General features: G+C 43.8%; 1 protein-coding gene across 1 annotated transcript in view; it reads left to right on the top strand.

Moving 5' to 3' along the window:
- The window catches only part of B3GLCT (beta 3-glucosyltransferase), a 61,044-nt gene that overhangs the window by 15,777 nt on the left and 25,490 nt on the right, over positions 1 to 19,777 (top strand). Inside the window, exons 7-11 of the mRNA XM_078600847.1 lie at positions 1,022 to 1,158; positions 1,918 to 1,981; positions 3,041 to 3,172; positions 6,631 to 6,700; positions 18,795 to 18,908. Coding sequence (XP_078456973.1) covers positions 1,022 to 1,158; positions 1,918 to 1,981; positions 3,041 to 3,172; positions 6,631 to 6,700; positions 18,795 to 18,908 — 517 coding nt within the window. The remainder of the gene's footprint in view (positions 1 to 1,021; positions 1,159 to 1,917; positions 1,982 to 3,040; positions 3,173 to 6,630; positions 6,701 to 18,794; positions 18,909 to 19,777) is intronic.

The following is a 19,777-nucleotide window of genomic DNA, read 5'->3' as shown; positions in this document are numbered from 1 at the left end:
AGTATAAGAAATGATATTTTATATGGCATATTTTACATTAATGGGGTTGTATAAAATAATTTAGACACTACTTATTACTAAAATGCATACATAAATAAAAATAAATGCATAAATAAATTAAAATAAATTGAAATAAAAATACAATTTAACATCACTTTACCTTGCTGAGAGGAGTTAAAATGACAAAAAACACGTGAAAATTCACAGAGTTATAGCAAGGGTTGTGCACTGAACGAGATCTACAGGCAGATTGAGGAGTGGCACTTTGTCTCAGTCGTGAACGGGGTATACGCGACTCATCCCGACCCATACAAGTTCTAGCAAGCGCATCGTATCCCAAGCAAGACGTCGTATCAGAAATTTATTTTGTCCATACTCGGCTCCTATTCACGACGACAAGTCGAGTGGTTTGCTAGAATGGACCCTTAAAGGGTGTACAACCCTTTGGCTTCACCTTATCATGACTCCTCAGTTGAATGTTTTTAGTTTGGCATTGCACATAGCAACATTGCCCCCTGCTCTGACAATATGGCAGGGTCCTCCTGAAAAAGAGCCCTTGAGACTCAGCGAGACTTTTCTGGGTAAACAGGCGTAATAAGGTGTAGCTCTTCATAGTAAAAGTTATTTTGGGTTAGATCCCTTAAGTATACATTTGTTTTTAACCCACCACTCATTACAGCCAATCAGTAAAGTTTGTCGCGTAAACAAAACGTGCCAATTAGTGACTGCTTCAGCACACCGGTGTATTGGAGAGTAAACTCACAACATTTACAATTTGAGTACGACGTATCACTGGTAATTACAACTAGCATCATCAGGGGAATTGTGCCGCAATTATGTTACGTTAAAGGTGTAGCTCTGACACGTGTACGGTGAATGTATTGCCACGTGAATCTCATAGGCAATCATAGGACACGTGACTGGTATAAAACTCTCAAGGCTGACAATTCAAATAGGCTGCAGGGAGAGATGCACGCGGTGTTGTTTGTAGTGGTGCTTTGTGTTTCGTTTGCTTTCCCAGCCGTGGTTCCTGGGCCGTGCCTTGCATGACGAGAGCGCCACCATAATTCACAATTTCGCGTTTCACGAGGACCCCACGTCGTTCCACTACCCACTCTTCTCGTCCGGATGGGCTCTCAGCCAGCCTCTCCTCGCAAGGTGGTATACCCTTGGCCGTGGCATCTTGCGCGCAAGCAGGGCAGGTCCAGTGTAGATGAGAGCACGTGACCTGACCTGAATCCAGATGCAGCACGTGAGGGTTAAAGAGGAGTCTTTGGAGCCTGTTTCGGTGCATTCCAGAGTTTAATAACTATGGTTGCGAAGATCTTTTTTTGTTTATGACCAGTAACTGGAAGAGAATAATTGGTAAGAAAAAATGTTTACCGGTTTGCCGCACATTTATAAATGTCCGTACATTTTTTCATGCTCATAATGATTGGGAATGCACCGTTGCACCTCTACAGGGGGGGTAATGGTTATTTAGGCTTTTATATCGTTTTATTATTATTAGTATTATTTAAAATTTAGTATTTAGGCTACGACAGTGGCAGACTAACATTTTTTTCTGAATGATGTAACAATGTCTTTGATTTTTATTTAAAGCTTGTCTTTGATGTCCACTTTGTGGCAAATGCTATGGTAATGGCCTGCAAAGCTACCATTTGGTTACCCATGGGAATCCAACCAAGGGCCTAGTGGAGACCATGCCGCCCTCTGGGCTGTTCATGATCATTATTCCTTGAAACCACCCTCCCTGAAAGATTACCCCACCGCCTTCACAAATAGATGAAGGTCAATCCGCCCTCTTCCTTTGGGCAGAATCGCATTGTTTGGTTCAGCTATTGTAGTTTATTGAAGAACATTGCTTGATGGTTTCATTGAATCCAGCCGCTCCCCTCCCTCCTGTTGTGCGTGTAGCATCGTGCAGAGGTGGACGCGGGAGTCACGCAGAGCGGATTTCACCATTGACCTCAAACATGAAGCAAGTTACATCACCCACCGGGTTTCCAATTGTTGTTTTTCGCTCGCCGTTTATTCCATTTTAAAATATTTGGCAAATCAAGAGGAGAAATAAACATGCAAATGTTACCCATCAGCCAAACGTGTTCTACACACAACCACGATAGAGATGAGGAAATTGTATTTGTATTTTAGTTAAATAAATACATATATATGGTGCAAAGAAAGAGATGGAGAAATAATGTACATTCAACACGTAGGCTTTCGCGACCAATATTATTCATAATAAAGTTTTTTTGGGTTAGATCGCGTAAGTTTAAATTGCCCAGATGCTGGATGCAATGACCAGCGAAACGTCGTATTCAAATTGTAAATGTTGTGGATTTACTCTCCAACACACCGGTGGGCACGTTGTTTACGTGACAAACCTTGCTGGCTGTCGGGTAGTGGATGGGTACGACACATTAATAACTACGCGATCTAACCCAAAAACCTTTATTATTAATCTACATGTGACTAATTCCATCTGTCGCACAGCTCTCATCAGGACGGTACTGTGAAATTAATAATATATTCGGCACAAGACAACAACGCAAATGGCCTCTTATTGAGCAAACATTGTCTTTTGGAACAGGGGGAAATTACTCGGTATGTATGAACACGATTGGGGCAGATTTGATTTGGAGTGTTATGTCTCCGACTGCATAAGTGGTTATTTCAAAACCTCATGCAGCATATAGTCAGAATTAAATGAATTCAATTACAATTACAAAGCTACAATTTATTAGTTTCCCTTGATAGACATGGACATTTATTTGAATTTAGATTCAGCTTTAAAGTTCCATTTGTGGCCAGCTAATTTAATTCTTTTAGAAATCAAGGGAATATTTCATTTCAATTTTGACATGCATCTAATCTATGAGTTTGACACAGACACTTGAATAGGCAGGATATATTTTTTAAGCTCCTGGTAAAATTATCGCATAGTGGTGTCAGAATAACGTCATCCTGGAAGCTCACAATGCTGTTTATCTTTTTTTGATCGTGGAAAACTACCCTGCACGATTTAAACTGTATCCAGATTGCCTTGTACATCTGGAATAAAGGACAAGGGACCAAGCTGACCCCCACCCCAGAATTTTGCATCCGTGACGCTGAGGCCCAGTCAGGAGGCACGTGTGCCACCACTGTCTACACGGACCCTCCGCAATGCGTGAGTGTTGTTTAAAGTTAACATTGGAGCCGAAGTGAGTATGAATGTGTGTATGCGTGCTGAACTTTATTGCGCACGGTACGTAGCCAACCGTCCCGATCGGACGTGCGAGGGAAGGAGTACAAACTATACACATAAAGCAGTTTTAAAGAAATTCGTTTTCAATCTAGTTTTTAAAGTGCATAGCTCCAGTGGCTTCTCAATAAGAGTACAGTAAAACCTCGTTCTTTCAGTATTTGCTAATTCTAATTTGGGGATAATTTGGCATGGCTGCGCTTTCGGCATATATTCAGTATTAGCAATTTGCCATGAGCCGAATTGCCGTACCGAATGGTCCAATTTCGGCATGCACGTGGAGCGACGCTGCGCGCCACGAACAAAACAATGACTCAGTCCGGTGGCAGCGTGCGTGGTGAGCGTTAGTGCAGACCTGTTGCTTTGGGCCTTACCTTGCTTATGCACTCTGTGCAAGCCAACCCTCTCAGGAATGTCGTCTCCGCCTACATAAAGAAGTAATGGAAAGCGACAGAAGTATAAATCCGTTAGTCTGCGAGACAAATCCAATTTTTTTGCCTGCAGTGCTGGTTACTGATGGTAAGTGTTACTTTTTTTGGAAAAAACTTTTTGGAAATGTTACTTCATTGGGGCAGGAGCCACTGGGGAGTACCATTGTACATAATTCTGAATAATGGATAATTCGGCAAGGCCAGAGCCCCATATGTGTCCAATTAACAAGAGTTTACTGTAACTGGCATTCTGAGCATCAGTGATGGGAATGAAAGAGCACCCGTAGTCGCAGCTGTCCCTGTGGGCACAAGGTGACTCAGCAACTGGCCTACACACAATAACGCCGGCGCACAATTGCCTAGTCATTTAAAACGATGTCGGGGGATCCCGAGCATCCACTGTAAAACAGACGGCGTGCATTTTTTTTACGGTTAATTCACCCGCAGCATTAACCAGGGCGGCCGCCGGGTTCGAACCGCGAACCTCTGCAATGGGCAGCGAATGCTCTACTGTTGAGCCATTTCACCGCCGGTGATAGATGCTTAGTTGCATGATATTTAGATGACATTCCATGAAGGCAAAACTCGCGACATCTTTCAAACTGTAGTTCGGTGCATATAGAGTTATTTTACCTTAAAAGCTAAACGTTGACGAATATTTAGTTACAGTAAAATGGATTTGAAGCTTTCGTGACTGCAGGAATCCATACTCATTGGTTCTTTCGGTAAAGTCACGTAAGTAGAAATTAAATAGAAATAAAATAAATCCCGACGTTTTCTTGCTGTGGTTGTTCCACCTGATGAAGATAGCTTGTGTTGCGATCAAAACGTCATGATTTATTTTATTTTATTTCTACATACGTGGCTTTACCGAAAGAACCAAAGAGTTAAGTAAAATTGTTGACAATAGTTGCGTTACTTTATTTCTGTGGACAAAAGAGACTTTATTTTAATCTGGTGGCTGGATTAAGCTGTTGTGTACAATATGTGTCCCAGTATTGTTGCTATTTCTCACGATTGTATTCCACCTGAAAACAATTACGCCTTAGTATGCCAGTTGGATTAGTATCAAACGCTGACTGGGCAAAAGTGCCGTCCATTTTTATTTACTGTGCATAAAAAACATTTAATTACTGATACTGAACTAAATTGCGCATTCGAAACAATGCTACTTGCGTGGCGGCAACACATTGTGAACTGTTTTCTTTATTTCCAAAAGCAAAATTTACCTGCTCTATGTCACGATACCGTGTATACCTTTGTGTAACATGCCGTGCTCAGAATGACCACGAGAGGGCGATAGAGGACTTGTTTTCACTCACTCAATTCTGTCCAAAAAGAGATCAGTAAATTGATCCTGTTTTCATGGCCTTTAATAAGCGTCTATCATATTCTTTGGGTCTTTCGGTAAAGTCACGTAGATAGGTTAAAATAAAATAACAAAAATATCAAAACTACGACGTTTCGATCATAACACAAGCGATCGTCATCAGGAGGAAAAAGAGAGGGAGAACGCTGCTGGGGCAGACTGTTTTAAAGGATTAAAATGGGTGTAGCCCAAGGGTCATAAACAAAGTGGGCGGGGCTAGTTATGTTAATGTGAGAGATTAGCATGTTAATGGCGGATCGCAGAGCAGCAACGTCGAGCTCGGCGAGCGAGGTGGCTGTGTTTGTGTGGGAAGTTTAACCTGTTCATGTAAAATCAGAGAGCCGAAAAGAACAGCTAAGATCGGAAGGTGGTAGTTATGACTTAAACTGGTTGATAACGTCCTTCCAATGATTGCTCAGTTTGTACCCATCTTCTCGATTGAAGTTGTGTCTGTCTCTGTATATGTGGATGGCTTCATGAACGAATCTTGGTTGATAGCCAGTGGGTTTGCAAAGTACATTCGTCTTAGAGAAATCAATTTTGTGTGAGCCCACCGCATTAAAACAATGATCACCCACGGCCGAGGTATTGGCCCTACCATGTTTCAGATCTGCCTTGTGTTCACGAACACGGTCCGAGACATGTCGCTTAGTTTCCCCAATGTAACTACTGCCGCAGACACAGCTTAGTTTGTAGACGCCGGGATATTGCATGTCAGGGATTACATCCTTCACAGATGGGATCAGATCACGAATTTTACGTACTGTGTTAAATCGAACCTGAATCTTGCGTTTGCTCATGATTTTGGAGATATTTTTGGTGACCCCTGCTATGTATGGCAAGGTGATGGTTTTGATTGGGTCCTCAGATGGTTCTTTCCCAACGGTTGGGGTGATAGCTTTACAGATTGTATAGTCTGAATATCCATTCATCTTGAGAGCTTGGTCTACATGTTTCAGTTCACTCGTTGGGGGATGATGGTCGGAAATAAATTGAGCTTTATGGTGTAGAGTTTTGATGAGGGAATTCTTCTGGGAAGGGTGGTGGTGGGAGTCAGGTTTTAGATATGCATCTGTATGGGTGGCTTTCCTGTAGACAGTGTCCCATTGAGCCATCTGGTCTCCTTTCGATTAAAACATCCAAGAATGGTAGCTTGCCATCCTTTTCCACCTCCATGGTGAATTTGATGGTTGGGTGTATGGAATTCATGTGGTTGAGGCGTTGACCCTGAGTGTACGGTTGCTGAGCATCGCGTCAATTATGTGTACGGTAGAATGGCAATCTGATAATTTTGGCCAACTTCAGCAGCAGGCCATGACACCAAACTGTGTCACAGGCAGCAGCAGGGAGGTCATTCATTGCTGTGCCACTTTGCTGTTGACGATGGAAATCGGCTTTAATGAGGGTGGTGAAGGCAAAGATCTGTCCACAGCAGCTACGGCCCATTCGAAATCTGTTTATGATGCCGTTGAAATGTCCTTGCAGCTATCTTTTACTATTTCATCAATGCTTCTTTCCAACTGAATGTTTGGTATCAATGTACGACACGAAGCACACATATATCACGTTGTTTTCTTCTGTAGGGGGAGCCAGTGGAAGACAACAAGATTTTCTTTGCTATCAAGACTTGTCACAAATTTTACATTGACAGAGGTAAGCTGTGCACAACTGTGTTGTTAGCATAACCATGGCACGTATATATATTTTTTCTCTCATGATAGTCTTCTTCTTTGTTTTTCCAAGGGTCAAAATTAATTTAAGTTTAATTTATTTTTGTTAATTACTAAAATATGTATTAACATCCAGTGGTGTAAAATATTGTTCATCGTTCGTGAGTAACTGAAGATGCCGCAGTGGCGAGATGTTAATTGCCTCACCTGGTATGAAGGAGGTTGTGGGTTCGACCTCGACCCTGATATCTGTTGTATATTTGGAGTTTGCATGTTTTGCCATCAATTACGACCTGTCCCCGTTTATGTGCACAACGCAGAGGAGCTGGACATTGGTTTTTTTCTTGAATTTTTCTGACCACTCTTTCTCATATGATGTTGCATGTGGACATTATAATGCCAGCGGTTAGTGACATTTCTCCAATTTGTAATCAGCTCACTTTCACCACCTATTTCAACGCCGCTTGACGGTACGTATAATGTCCTCGGCTCAGCGATGTACGTCATGAATACCGGGGGATTCGGAGTTGGCGAGATGTTAACTTCTCTCGCTGGTATGCAGGATGGTCGTGGGTTCGACCCCGACCCTGATATCTGTTGTATATTTGGAGTTTGCATGTGCTCTCTTTCTCTCCTTGTGGTCGCATGTATTTATTCTGGGTCCTCTGGGTTTTCCCTCCACATTTTGAAACATATGTTTCGAGTTTTTTCCTCTAGTAACATTTCCATATGATAAGCCACTTTGTTGAGCCATCATTTATTTCCAGGTCGTTTCTTAAAAAGAGTCCTATGCCTCAGTGGGTCTTACCTGGTAAAAAAAACATAGTTTATAGTTTAGTTTAACTTCAATAAACACTAACAACCTGCCTATGCCTATCCCAGTCAGAATGATTGTGTCCCAGTTGTGAACGGCTGTGGGGCAGCAGTCCCTTCCATTGGCAGCCCTGAGCGTGTGGAGGAAATTTCTTATTCATGTGGTGAGTGCCAGTCTCTCCATGGGATTACTATTATACTGGTAGGAACCTCCTGGTTACACCAGCCCACAGGGGATTATTGTGTCCGTCCGTCGTGCATCCAAAAATGGGAGGGGTGGGGCTGGGTGGGGAGGGGAGGGTGGGGAGGGGCTGGGTGGGGAGGAGAAGGTGGGGAGGGGCTGGGTGGGGAAGGTGGGGCTGGGTGTGGGGTGGGGCTGGGTGGGGAGGGGCTGGTCACTCCGTGGTGCCCTTATAAAACTCAACGTTTAACCTACTCACGCCGGCTTGTGCCCGCCCTCACAGTCGGCCATATTTGCGGAATACACCACGCCGCAGTTGACCCTGGCCATTGACCTAGCAACCCAACGTTCCAAACAGCTCCCTCCGCAGGAATGTGTTTGATTTCCCACAAAAGTGTTGGTAATGGTGTCAAGATGTCCCCATTTTGTCACAGACTCGATGGTTTTGGGCGAGCGGTCACATGCACGTGCCCTTGTACAACACTTACCCAGATGCCAACATGTACAATATGCTTATTATATCACTGCAGCGCTGGGTAACGAGAGGTATTTTTGGTATTTTACTTTTTAAAATATCTGTATGTGATCGAGAAAATAAATCTGCGGAAGTGGGCAGCGGGCTGGGACGCCCATCTTTAGCAGCAGGGCAGTCAACGAGTGATCCTGGCGTACGACCGTAGATTTTGAAATGCAAACTCAAAACGGCTAACCAACCCACGGGCGTAGAGCGGCCGTGCTGTCGCCTTGCTTTTGCAGCGTCGTTTGCTCCCCGGATCTGCACCAAGTTTTTGGCCAACTCCCGTCGCCTCGCTGCGCCAAAGAGGGGTAGGATTGATGGCTTTCTTGAAACGAGCTCATTGTTGCTGCACGGTCAAAGGCACCTCCGATTATCACAGTTGGCTACGTACGTTGCAAAAGAAGTTCTATATACATACAAGGCACCGTCATTGTGTTGTGGGGTTTCCCGCTCTGGACCCAGTCATGGACCGGGTTTAGCGGACACTGCTATTTTGAGTGTGGAAATCTGCGGGAGCGCACCTGGGGACACTCATTGACGACTCTGCTGGTATGGGCATGTGCCCTGGCCTGCTCTAGCTTCCGTGGATGTTTTATCTCTGAAATAAATAAATATTTTTTATTTGTCTCATTATCCATCACTCCCACTATATAATAAGCATATTCTACTTAATTTGGTGTGTATATTAGTATAATACACTCTCCAAATAATTCTGATATACAGCATGGTCGTTTACAAAGAACAATGTTACACAATTAATAGATTTGCAGAGAATACATTTGGATTAGCATGGTTGGCTACGTATGGTGCGAAAGAAATGCAACATACATACCGATCATGTACAAAGCTTCCTGTGTAGAAATGTTGTAAAATGTGCTTGTTCCATAAACTTGGAAACTGAATGCACTATTTGTCACTGAAAAATAAAATGGGTTCTTCATGTAATTTCATGAACTGCATTCAGCCATTGAAAATATAATATGTAATCTAACACATTACTCAGAGACCTGATTGTGAAATTATCTTTTCACCTTGTGTCGTACAGTGTCATTATCAAGAGTAAAACATTGTGCGGTCAAGCTTAAACATAATCTGTTGGTTGATGTAATTTGGATGTTTAATCCTAGATACGTTCTTCATTTTGAACCACAAGTATTCAGTGTTGCTGGGTTATTTTTCCCTTATGTAACACCAAATCAATCTGGCCATGCTCGATTTTCGGGGGCCTTTGTAAACTCCCATTTCTTGGTGGTTGTTGGCTGAAAATTGAACATTGCTCCCTAAGGGGGCAAGCTTAAGAGATGGAGCCTCTGGCTTCAGTACCCAGCAATATTGCTCTCCGTTTTTTTCCCCCCACCCTTGGATGCCTTTTTAATACTGTGGTAACTGTTCAAGGCTGTATACACATATATTTAAAGCTTATTGGCTGAAAATGTACTTGTACTTTCCAGCAATGACAGGATACTTTTGTCTTTGCCGTTCATTCAATGTGTTGAGACAGCAATCCATGTGATTTGTTTTCAGAATAAAACTGCAACGTGTGCATTTTAGTTCGTCTTGCAGGGGAGGTATTAATACTGTAGTGGTGTTTGTGGGTCTACGGTGTATATGGTATTTGTATTTTCAAAAGCTTCCGTGGTTGGAGTGCTTGACTGTCAATCGGAATGTTGCGAGTTCAAACCTTGGTCACGGTTTTATTTAGCCTGTTATCAACAACATAAGCACCACTTTGTGACATTTCAATGGTGGTCAGCGAAAAACATGGCATTGGAGGACGATCCGCGATCGGTTCCTGAATTGGGCTACCATGGGCCTCGTCCCCAAGCATTCTGCACCGCATCCATGCGAGGTGACCCTGACCGCTGAAACCATGCTTGACACAATGTCACTTGACTCGCTGAGCCACCAGCTGCATTTAATTGCAAACTACGCCGTATTAATTTATGTAAAAATGAGACTGATTTTAAATTTAGGCTAGCCTAACCCACGGCTACATTTAAAACGACTTAAAAAACAACATTTGATTTACATTTCCCCCACAATAATATTCCAGTATTTATATCATTGGCATGATACAGGAGTTAATTCGATTTACGTTTGGAGCAATTGTTCTTGATTGGCTGGCCGGATTTGACCCATGATCCTCAGCGTTGCGAGCTCGGTGTTCTGAACATGGTTTGAGTAACTCTCCAAGCCACATGGGCCACCTGCTAAAACTATTGTTTTTAACGTTGCATCTTACCTGCCACTACTTGGCTGCAGAGTGGAAAAAAACGATTGGCGAGCTGGCCAGAGAGGAGCTTGAGAGACCACATCTTAATATTGTATCCAGCTTGGGAGCTGAGGGCTGTGTACGGGGAGGGCAATTCTGGACTGCTTCTGGGCTGGCCCTAGGCCGGGTCTCTTTCCAAGTACTCATCGAATCGAGGAATTAGACTGCGTTTGTGGTTCACTGTATCAGCCATCGCATCGTTAAAAAAATGTGTGCTGTGCTGATCCGCTGCTGTCGCTGGTGGATTGAGTGGTAAATGTAGTGTGCAGAATTGCGACCTTTTCCATTAATGCAGTTTTTTTCTTTATTTAGCCGGCGCTAATTGAACGTGTACATTTTTTTTTACTGGATGTGTGACATCTGTAACCCTATGAATGAAAATGTTCTCTCTCCCCATTGTGAATACACCTAATAATTAAATACTATGGTAATAGTAAAGAACCAATTATCATATTTTTACTGGCAAATGAGGTTCCCATAGTGACTATGGTAATAGTTTTTCCCCATTTTTTTGGCAACAAAACAGGTGTTAAGATTTGTATTTAAAGCTTTCGTGACTGCAGGGATTCATATTCTTGGTTATTTCGGTAAAGTCACGTAAAAGGGAAATAATAAAATAATATTAATATTAAACAATAAAAATTCTCACGACGTTTCGACTGCAACACAAGCAATCATCACGTTAAGAAAAAAACGCCACTTTTTTCAAATTTTCTTGCTGTGGATTTCACACCTGATGATGATTGCTTGTGTTGCAGTCGAAACGTCGTGAGAATTTTTATTGTTTAAAATTTGTATTATTTTATTATTTCCCTTCTACGTGACATTACCGAAAGAGCCAAGAATATAGGTGTTAAGATGTTAAAACACCAAACTGAAACCTTTTACAAGGAATCATGTCTGCATTTACCACAATACTTATGGTCAGAATGCAAACAAAAAACACACTTTGATAATATATGCATTGTCCTTGAAACTGATTGGTCCACACCAGAGACAGCTTTCTTTTGAGCCTCGTCTCAAACGGTGTTAGACCAGAGGACGCCAAAAGGCAATGCATATATTTATCAGAGTATGTTTTTTGTTTGCATTCTAACCACAAACATTGTGGTTAATGCAGACATGATTCCTTGTAAAAGGTTTCAGTTTGGTGTTTTAACATCTTAACACCTGTTTTGTTGCCAGAAAAAAGGGGAAACACCTATTATCATATTTTGTTACTGGCAAAGGAGGTCCCATGAATTAAATACTAATCTCTATTCTTTCACCAGTTACTAAAATATTCGATAAAAAAATACTTCAATCACAAATAAACTGCTACATAAAGTGTCACATTCTCCTGCACAGTAAACACCTTTCTGCGGAGGGAGCTGATAGGAACGTTGGGTTGCTCGGTCAATGGCCAGGGTCAACGGTGGCGTGGTGTATTCCACAAATATGGCCGACTGTGAGGGCGGGCACAAGCCGGCGTGAGTAGGTTCAACGTTGGGTTTTATAAGGGCACCACGGGGTGACCAGCCCCTCCCCACCCAGCCCCTCCCCACCCAGCCCCTCCCCACCCAGCCCCACCCCTCCCACCCCCCACCCAGCCCCACCCCTCCCACCCAGCCTCTTCCCACCCAGCCCCACCCCTCCTAACCCCCCACCCAGCCCCACCCTTCCCACCCAGCCCCACCCCTCCCACCCAGCCCATCCCCACCCAGCCCCACCCTCCCACCCCCACCCAGCTCCACCCTGCCCACCCAGCCCCTCCCCACCCTCCCCTTTCCACCCAGCCCCACCCCTCCCATTTTTGGATGCACGACGGACGGACAGAATAATCCCCTAGATTTGAAGCTTTCGTGACTGCAAGGAATCATATTCTTAGGTTTTTTCGGTAAAGTCACGTAGGTAAAACATCAAAATTAATGAAAATAAAATAAAATAAAACAAAAAATCACGACGTTTCGGAGGCAACACAAGTCTCCGTCATCAGGTGGGACCGTCACAGCCGAATTAGCTGCATCAAGTGAGGCAATGATTCAAGATGTAATCCCTTATAAGCAAGTTGAAGGGGGGAGGAGAGGGGGGGGGCTCATCAGAATGTTAGTACAACGCATCGGGAGGGGGAGGGGCCAAAAAAATTGAACGACGGCTTGGACGCGGTTGCTGCTGCACACGCCAACACAATGGACAGAGAGGGGGAGGGGAGGTCTGATACACATGATAGACAAAAGAACGAAAATGCCCATGTTTATACCAATGCTGGCTGAACAATGAAGAGGGTACTGTTAAAAAACAACTGGGGATGTTAACACTCGGTAAAGTAAAGTAAAATAGTGCCTGTCAGATAAGATGGTCCAAAAAAGTGTAATTAAGTCTTTTTTGCGTGGTTGATAACATCTTTCCAATGATTACTAAGTTTGTACCCATCATCACGGTTGAAATTATGTCTGTGTTTGTATATTTGTATGGCTTCGTGTACAAACCTTTGATGGTAGCCGGGAGGTTTGCAGAGAACCTTGGTCTCGGAAAAGACAATTTCATGAGAGCCCACCGAGTTGTAGCAATGATAGGCAACGGCAGAAGAATCAGTTCTGCCGTGTTTCAGATCTGACTTGTGCTCGCGGACACGATCAGAAACATGACGTTTCGTTTCTCCAATGTAGCAATCACCACAAATGCAACTCAATTTGTAGACTCCAGGATACTGTAAGTCAGGAACGACATCCTTCACAGATGGAATCAGATCACGGATTTTATGCACTGTACTGAATCGGACTTGGATCTTATGTTTGTTTAGAATTTTGGAGATCTTTTTGGTCACGCCTGCTATGTATGGTAACGTGATGGTTTTGGTCGGAGTTTCATGTGGCTGTTTCTGTGTGGTGGGAGAGACAGCTTGGCGGATAGTACGGTCAGAGTATCCGTTCATCCTGAGGGCCCGATGTACATGTCTTAATTCACCGGTCAGGTAGTGTTTGTCAGACATGCCATGGGCTCTGTGGTATAGCGTTTTGATGAGAGAATTCTTTTGAGATGGATGGTGGTGGGAATCCGGTTTCAAGTAGGAATCTGTGTGAGTGGCTTTCCTGTAGACAGAATGTCCCAAGGATCTGTCAGGCCTCCTCTCAAACAGAATATCCAAGAATGGTAGTTTACCGTCTTTCTCCACTTCCATGGTGAATCTGATGGATGGGTGTCAAGAATTGATGTGGTCCAAGAAGTGGTTCAATGCTGGGAGGCCATGTGGCCAGATGACGAAAGTGTCATCCACATACCTCTTCCACAGGGAAGGACGCAGGGTGGATGTCTGGATGGCGTCTGATTCAAACTTTTCCATGAACATGTTGGCTATAACTGGTGACAAAGGGGAGCCCATAGGGGTACCCTCATTCTGTTTGTAGAAGGTGCCATTCCAGGTAAAATAGGTGTTGGTGAGGCAATGCCTAACCAGCGCAGGTGCATCAGAATTCAATCCATGTTGGACTAAGTCCTCAATTATTGTTAGGGTGTCCGGTACTGGGACTTTGGTAAACAAAGATACTATATCAAAGCTGACGAGGATGTCATCAGGAGATAGTACCATGTCCTTAACCATAGAGACTAATTGGGTTGAGTTGAGTACTGCCGAAGAGGTCTTGCCTGTGAAAGGGAGCAGAGTATCTGATAGAAAACGGGCTAGTTTGTACGTAGGAGAGTTTATCGTCGACACAATGGGTCGTAGCGGGGTGCCTTCCTTATGGATTTTGGGAAGACCATAGAGTCTGGGAGGTCTTGCCGCCGATGGTTTTAGAGAGGGACGTTTGCTTGGTTCGATTAGGGAAGTCGAACTCGTGATGATACTGTTGGTTTTCGTCGTTAGGCTTTTAGTGGGATCGTTTTTAATTTTGGAGTAACTCCCATCATTAAGAAGGTCCAGGATTTTGTTGTTGTATGAATCTTTATCCATGATGACCGTGGCATTGCCCTTGTCTGCCGAGAGGATGACTATCATCTCTCTTTTTTAGGTCCGCGAGTTCAGAGCGTTCGTTTTTGCTGATGTTACTAGTGGGTTTCTTAGCATTCTTAAGAATAGTAGCTATTTCAGCTCTTGCTACATCCGCATGGATGTGTCCTATGCCTCTGAGGGCTACATCAATCTGAGAAATCATATCCTCTACTGGTATATATTTAGGGGTGACGGCGAAATTTAGTCCTTTGGCCAGTACCGTTTTTAGAGTGTCAGAAATCGGGATGTTACTCTGATTAATCACGGTCTTGTTAACATCCAGCTTTGCGATGTGTGGCTCTGGTTTCTTCTTAGATAGGAGGTTGAATTTAGAAATCAGGTTAGCTTTGCATTTGGCTGACATTTTTGAGTCAGCAGAAGCAGAAGTCATGTTATCAACGTGGTTCCAATCAGAAGGTGACATTTTTTGTGTTAACATTAAATGTGTTTGTAAGAGAGTCTTGTCTAAATTATCGAGTTCAGATCGGAGTAACCTTATTCTCTCCGAGATTAGTGATAGGCTAGCTTTAAATAAGATCTGTTTGGAGTTCGGTGAGGACACAGCAGCGGATGTGAGTGTGAAAGCGATGGGTATTACCTTGTTATCTCGGCATCTCTTGAGGAAGGCCAGCGTCTCGAGAGGCCAGTGTCTCATTGCTACAACTCGGTGGGCTCTCATGAAATTGTCTTTTCCGAGACCAAGGTTCTCTGCAAACCTCCCGGCTACCATCAAAGGTTTGTACACGAAGCCATACAAATATACAAACACAGACATAATTTCAACCGTGATGATGGGTACAAACTTAGTAATCATTGGAAAGATGTTATCAACCACGCAAAAAATACTTAATTACACTTTTTTGGACCATCTTATCTGACAGGCACTATTTTACTTTACTTTACCGAGTGTTAACATCCCCAGTTGTTTTTTAACAGTACCCTCTTCATTGTTCAGCCAGCATTGGTATAAACATGGGCATTTTCGTTCTTTTGTCTATCATGTGTATCAGACCTCCCCTCCCCCTCTCTGTCCATTGTGTTGGCGTGTGCAGCAGCAACCGCGTCCAAGCCGTCGTTCAATTTTTTTGGCCCCTCCCCCTCCCGATGCGTTGTACTAACATTCTGATGAGCCCCCCCCCTCTCCTCCCCCCTTCAACTTGCTTATAAGGGATTACATCTTGAATCATTGCCTCACTTGATGCAGCTAATTCGGCTGTGACGGTCCCACCTGATGACGGAGACTTGTGTTGCCTCCGAAACGTCGTGATTTTTTGTTTTATTTTATTTTATTTTCATTAATTTTGATGTTTTACCTACGTGACTTTACCGAAAAAACCTAAGAATAGAATAATCCCCTGTGGGCTGGTGGAACCAGGAGGTTCCTACCAGTAAATACTCTGTTTGTGAGAGGATTACTGCACCACCACAGCAACGATGGATGTATTAACATTTTTCTTCATTAACCTGGATAAAGGCCACTACTGATGAGCAATAGTCCTCAGGTGAAGAACAGGTCAGACCTGTTCTTCACCTGAGGACGGCCAGACCTGTTCTTCACCTGAGGACGGCTGCTTGCGTTGTGGCCGAAACGTCGTGAGAATTGTAATTTATTATGTTAAATTTTTTATTATTTTATTATTTCCCTTCTACGTGATTTTACCGAAAGAACCAAGAAGAAGTTAAAGTTCATTCAATTTTCATTTATTAGGTATAGCCTTGTGAGCCATTCGGCTCTTGAGTCGGGTGCAACCGCAACTAACAAAAAGCAAAAACATGAACACAAGGTTCCATGCTGGGTTCAATTCTGTTCTTATATTTAAACAATCTTGGACTAAACTTAAATCACTCGAAATTAAATATCTTTGCTGATGACACTGTCATGCTCGTATAGGGTAAATCTCCAAATGAAGTGAAACGTAGTCTCCAACACGATTTCTACTTTAAAACAAAAATCCAGTTTCATTCTTTTCACCTATTATGGATATTTGAAACAAAATCATTAAACAAACGGAGTGCTTCAAATACTTTGGTTTACTGATTGATTCAAAACTTACATTCCAAGCCCATATTGATCACATCTCAAAGAAAATCGAATACAAATATGGTATTTATACAGAAACAAACTTTGTTTCCCTATTTGATTGCGCCTGCAAATTATTGAAGCTATTATTGTATCACTTTTTGACTACTGTGACGCTGCTTAGAGATCAGCTACTAATGAATCACGAAACAGACTAAACCTTTTCATCCATAAAATTCTAATTAGCTAATGTGCACTATGATTAGCTAATTCACGAATCCTATTGTCAAAACCAAGACGTCTATTTAATTACTCTTTGCTGCTTTTAACTATCCCAAGAACAAGAATTGGAATAGGTGACAGAGCCTTTGCCGTTGCAGCACCAACGTTTTGGAACAACAACAACAACAACAACCTTGTTTCCTCCCTTAACATTGTAAATCTTCTTTCAAAAAATATTTGGAAAAGCAGAAGGTTAGTGCTGGATCCAACCAAATTTGCAAATGTGATTTGTAACTGTGATCCCCTTAGCCATGTGTAGTGACTGACTCAGAGACGCAGAGTAACGACAGCTCCCAGTCAGGACAGCTGGCAGACTGCCTGACTGACGACGCCGTGCAGATGAAGACGTAGATGGTGGCGAAGACTCCAGCAGCACGACGGCATCCCACTCCAACGACAGCCCCGAGCTCTTGCTCGGGGTCCCCTTTTATCCTCCCAGCGTGGCCTCGCTCCGCCCCAGAATCTACTAGCGGGGTTCCCGGGCTTCCCTCACTTGCCCCCTCTGTAACCTTTCCCCTACATCCCTCTCTCTGACTTATCACGTGACATGCTGTCAGTCAGGGCTGCTGGAACTGCAGATCCCCTTCTCTACCAGCAACCAGCGCTATGCTACGTAGTGACCCATTCTATGTCACTACACATGTATCGATAGTTTAATTTTAATGTGTACTTTTATTGAGGGACTGTGTGTTGTCTTGGTGTGGTATGGGACTGTTTTTGTTTTGCTGTTGTTGCCCAAGATTTCATTTGGTGTTGAAACATCGGCAGGAATTTATTTATACTTTCTAGTTTATTTATGTGTAATTATATTTTGTGACTTGCTTTGCTTTCTTATACTTTGAACTCCTGTTTTTTTATTGTTTGTTGTAACTTTCTGACCTGCCCTTACTGGACATCTGTGAAAGAGCTTTATAGTTTTTCGAATTCCTCCAGTAGAATACATATTCTGATTTTGATACATGTATTGTTATTGTAAGTAATCCATGCACAAGTTGTTTCTTATGTCATAAGAACTAAAAATAAATTATATTTAAAAATTACTTATAAGAAACAATGTATTTAAAATATCTATTTTATTTAACAATACTATCAAAGCTTTACATTATTAAACTGTCTCTAAATCCTCCATTTTAAACGTAAAAATGCACTTAAAAACAGTGCAGAATAACTGCGCCATGTATCAAGTAGGGCAGGAATTAAGACAATTATGAATATCAACATCAAGCAATGGATATCTAAACTAGTATTAGTTACAGCCCAGAGGCCATTCCGGAGAACGACTGCTGTTGGAAGTTCTCCCACAGACTCATTCTCATTGTATGTCACGTGAGGAAGGAACAGAGGATATGTCAACTTTAAACTAAGATTTGAAATCGCAACCTTCCAAATGTAAGTTGAGCAGTCTAATCACTCTGCACCGTCCAACTGTCAGCAGAGATCAGTGTCGCGCCCCTATGCTGGTTTAAACTTTTAGACACTTTGGCGTTGACTTGACTGCGCCCTGCAACGAGGGATACCCTGCTTCTCGTCAAGCACAGGTGTTCCATCGCAGGATAGGGTAAGCCACTTGGAATGTGGCAAGAAAGCATTGTAGATTTTGTGGAACATACAAGGCGTTATGGGGTCTTGCATGCAACTGAGGTCCCTTATGCGCACAGGCATCAAATACAAGAGTATTGATTTGTTTGCACGGCAATTCGCGTGCCTGCCGTTTCGTCCCAGGAATATAATGTGGCAAGAAGGATGTTAGATGTCACCAGGAAGAAGGGGTTGTGATGGGTGGGCAGGGGGGGGTTGTGATGGGTGGGTGGGGGGTGAGGGTGTGGGGGGGCATGTGTGCGAGTGTGCGAGAGATGGAGGGAGGGAGGCTAAAGAAACGGACATCGGAGTGGCACCCAGAGGTCGGCAATGGAGGGTGAAACTTTTCATGCCACATGGCGGGGATGCTTCTAGGAACAGCCCCCCCTGAGCGGATCGACGCGTCGCGTGCGGTCAGTTGCGTTGCGTGTCCGTGTGTTGCAGTGCCAGTGTTGAAGAGGACCTGGGGGACTCGGGCATCTCGTCTCACGTTTTACAGCGACACGCTCGACGCAGACATCCCGACCGTCGACTTAGGGGTGCCCAACACGGAGAGGGGTGAGCCTGTGCACACAAACAACGCTTATTGTTAAAAGACTCGCTGCAATGCCTGGGTGGCTCCATTAAGATAATGCTCGGCCAGTTCGAGCCCCCTGAGCCAGCATCATCGAGTATCCTGGGATCCCAACCACAGTTTAAACATTTCCTCATGTGCGCGCATTTGAGAGCCTACAGCCCAGCCACTAAAGACTGTCTGAAATGCAAGTATGGTTTTTGGATATGTTTCGGAGGCGTGCATTGATTCACTGTCGAAGTTTTTGGATGAACTGTAAGGATTTTGGGGTCAGAATTCGATTCTAGGATCAATTCTTCGTCTCATTGGTCATGTCAGCCTCAACTGTATTATCGGTCTTGTATGTTTTTTTCTTGTATTTCTTTTTGCCACATTTGTACTGTCTATCTCATTGGTTCCATCATATTAATGCACTTATCCTACAGGTGACACCATGTCATTTTCATGAATTATAAATAAGTGATTCTTAAACTGAAGTTCGCGTTACTCGCAACAATGTCATCTGTCTTGCCCCATCTAACGCATTCCTGCGGAGGGAGCTGGTAGGAACGTTGGGTTGCTCGGTCAATGGCCAGGGTCAACGGCGACGTGGTGTATTCCGCAAATATGGCCGACTGTGAGGGCGGGCACAAGCCGGCGTGAGTAGGTTAAACGTTGAGTTTTATAAGGGCACCACGGGGTGACCAGCCCCTCCCCACCCAGCCCCACCCCTCCCTCCCACCCAGCCCCACCCCTCCCACCCTCCCCACCCAGCCCCTCCCCAGCCTCCCCTCCCCTCCCCTCCCCACCCTCCCCACCCAGCCCCTCCCCACCCAGCCCCACCCTCCCCACCCAGCCCCACCCTCCCCACCCA

The sequence above is a fragment of the Lampetra planeri genome, chromosome 15, assembly GCF_965212315.1.
Source record: "Lampetra planeri chromosome 15, kcLamPlan1.2.h2, whole genome shotgun sequence".
Classification (NCBI taxonomy): domain Eukaryota; kingdom Metazoa; phylum Chordata; class Hyperoartia; order Petromyzontiformes; family Petromyzontidae; genus Lampetra; species Lampetra planeri.
Note: the sequence above shows the minus strand (reverse complement) of the source record. Positions and strands in the feature narration are given on the sequence as shown.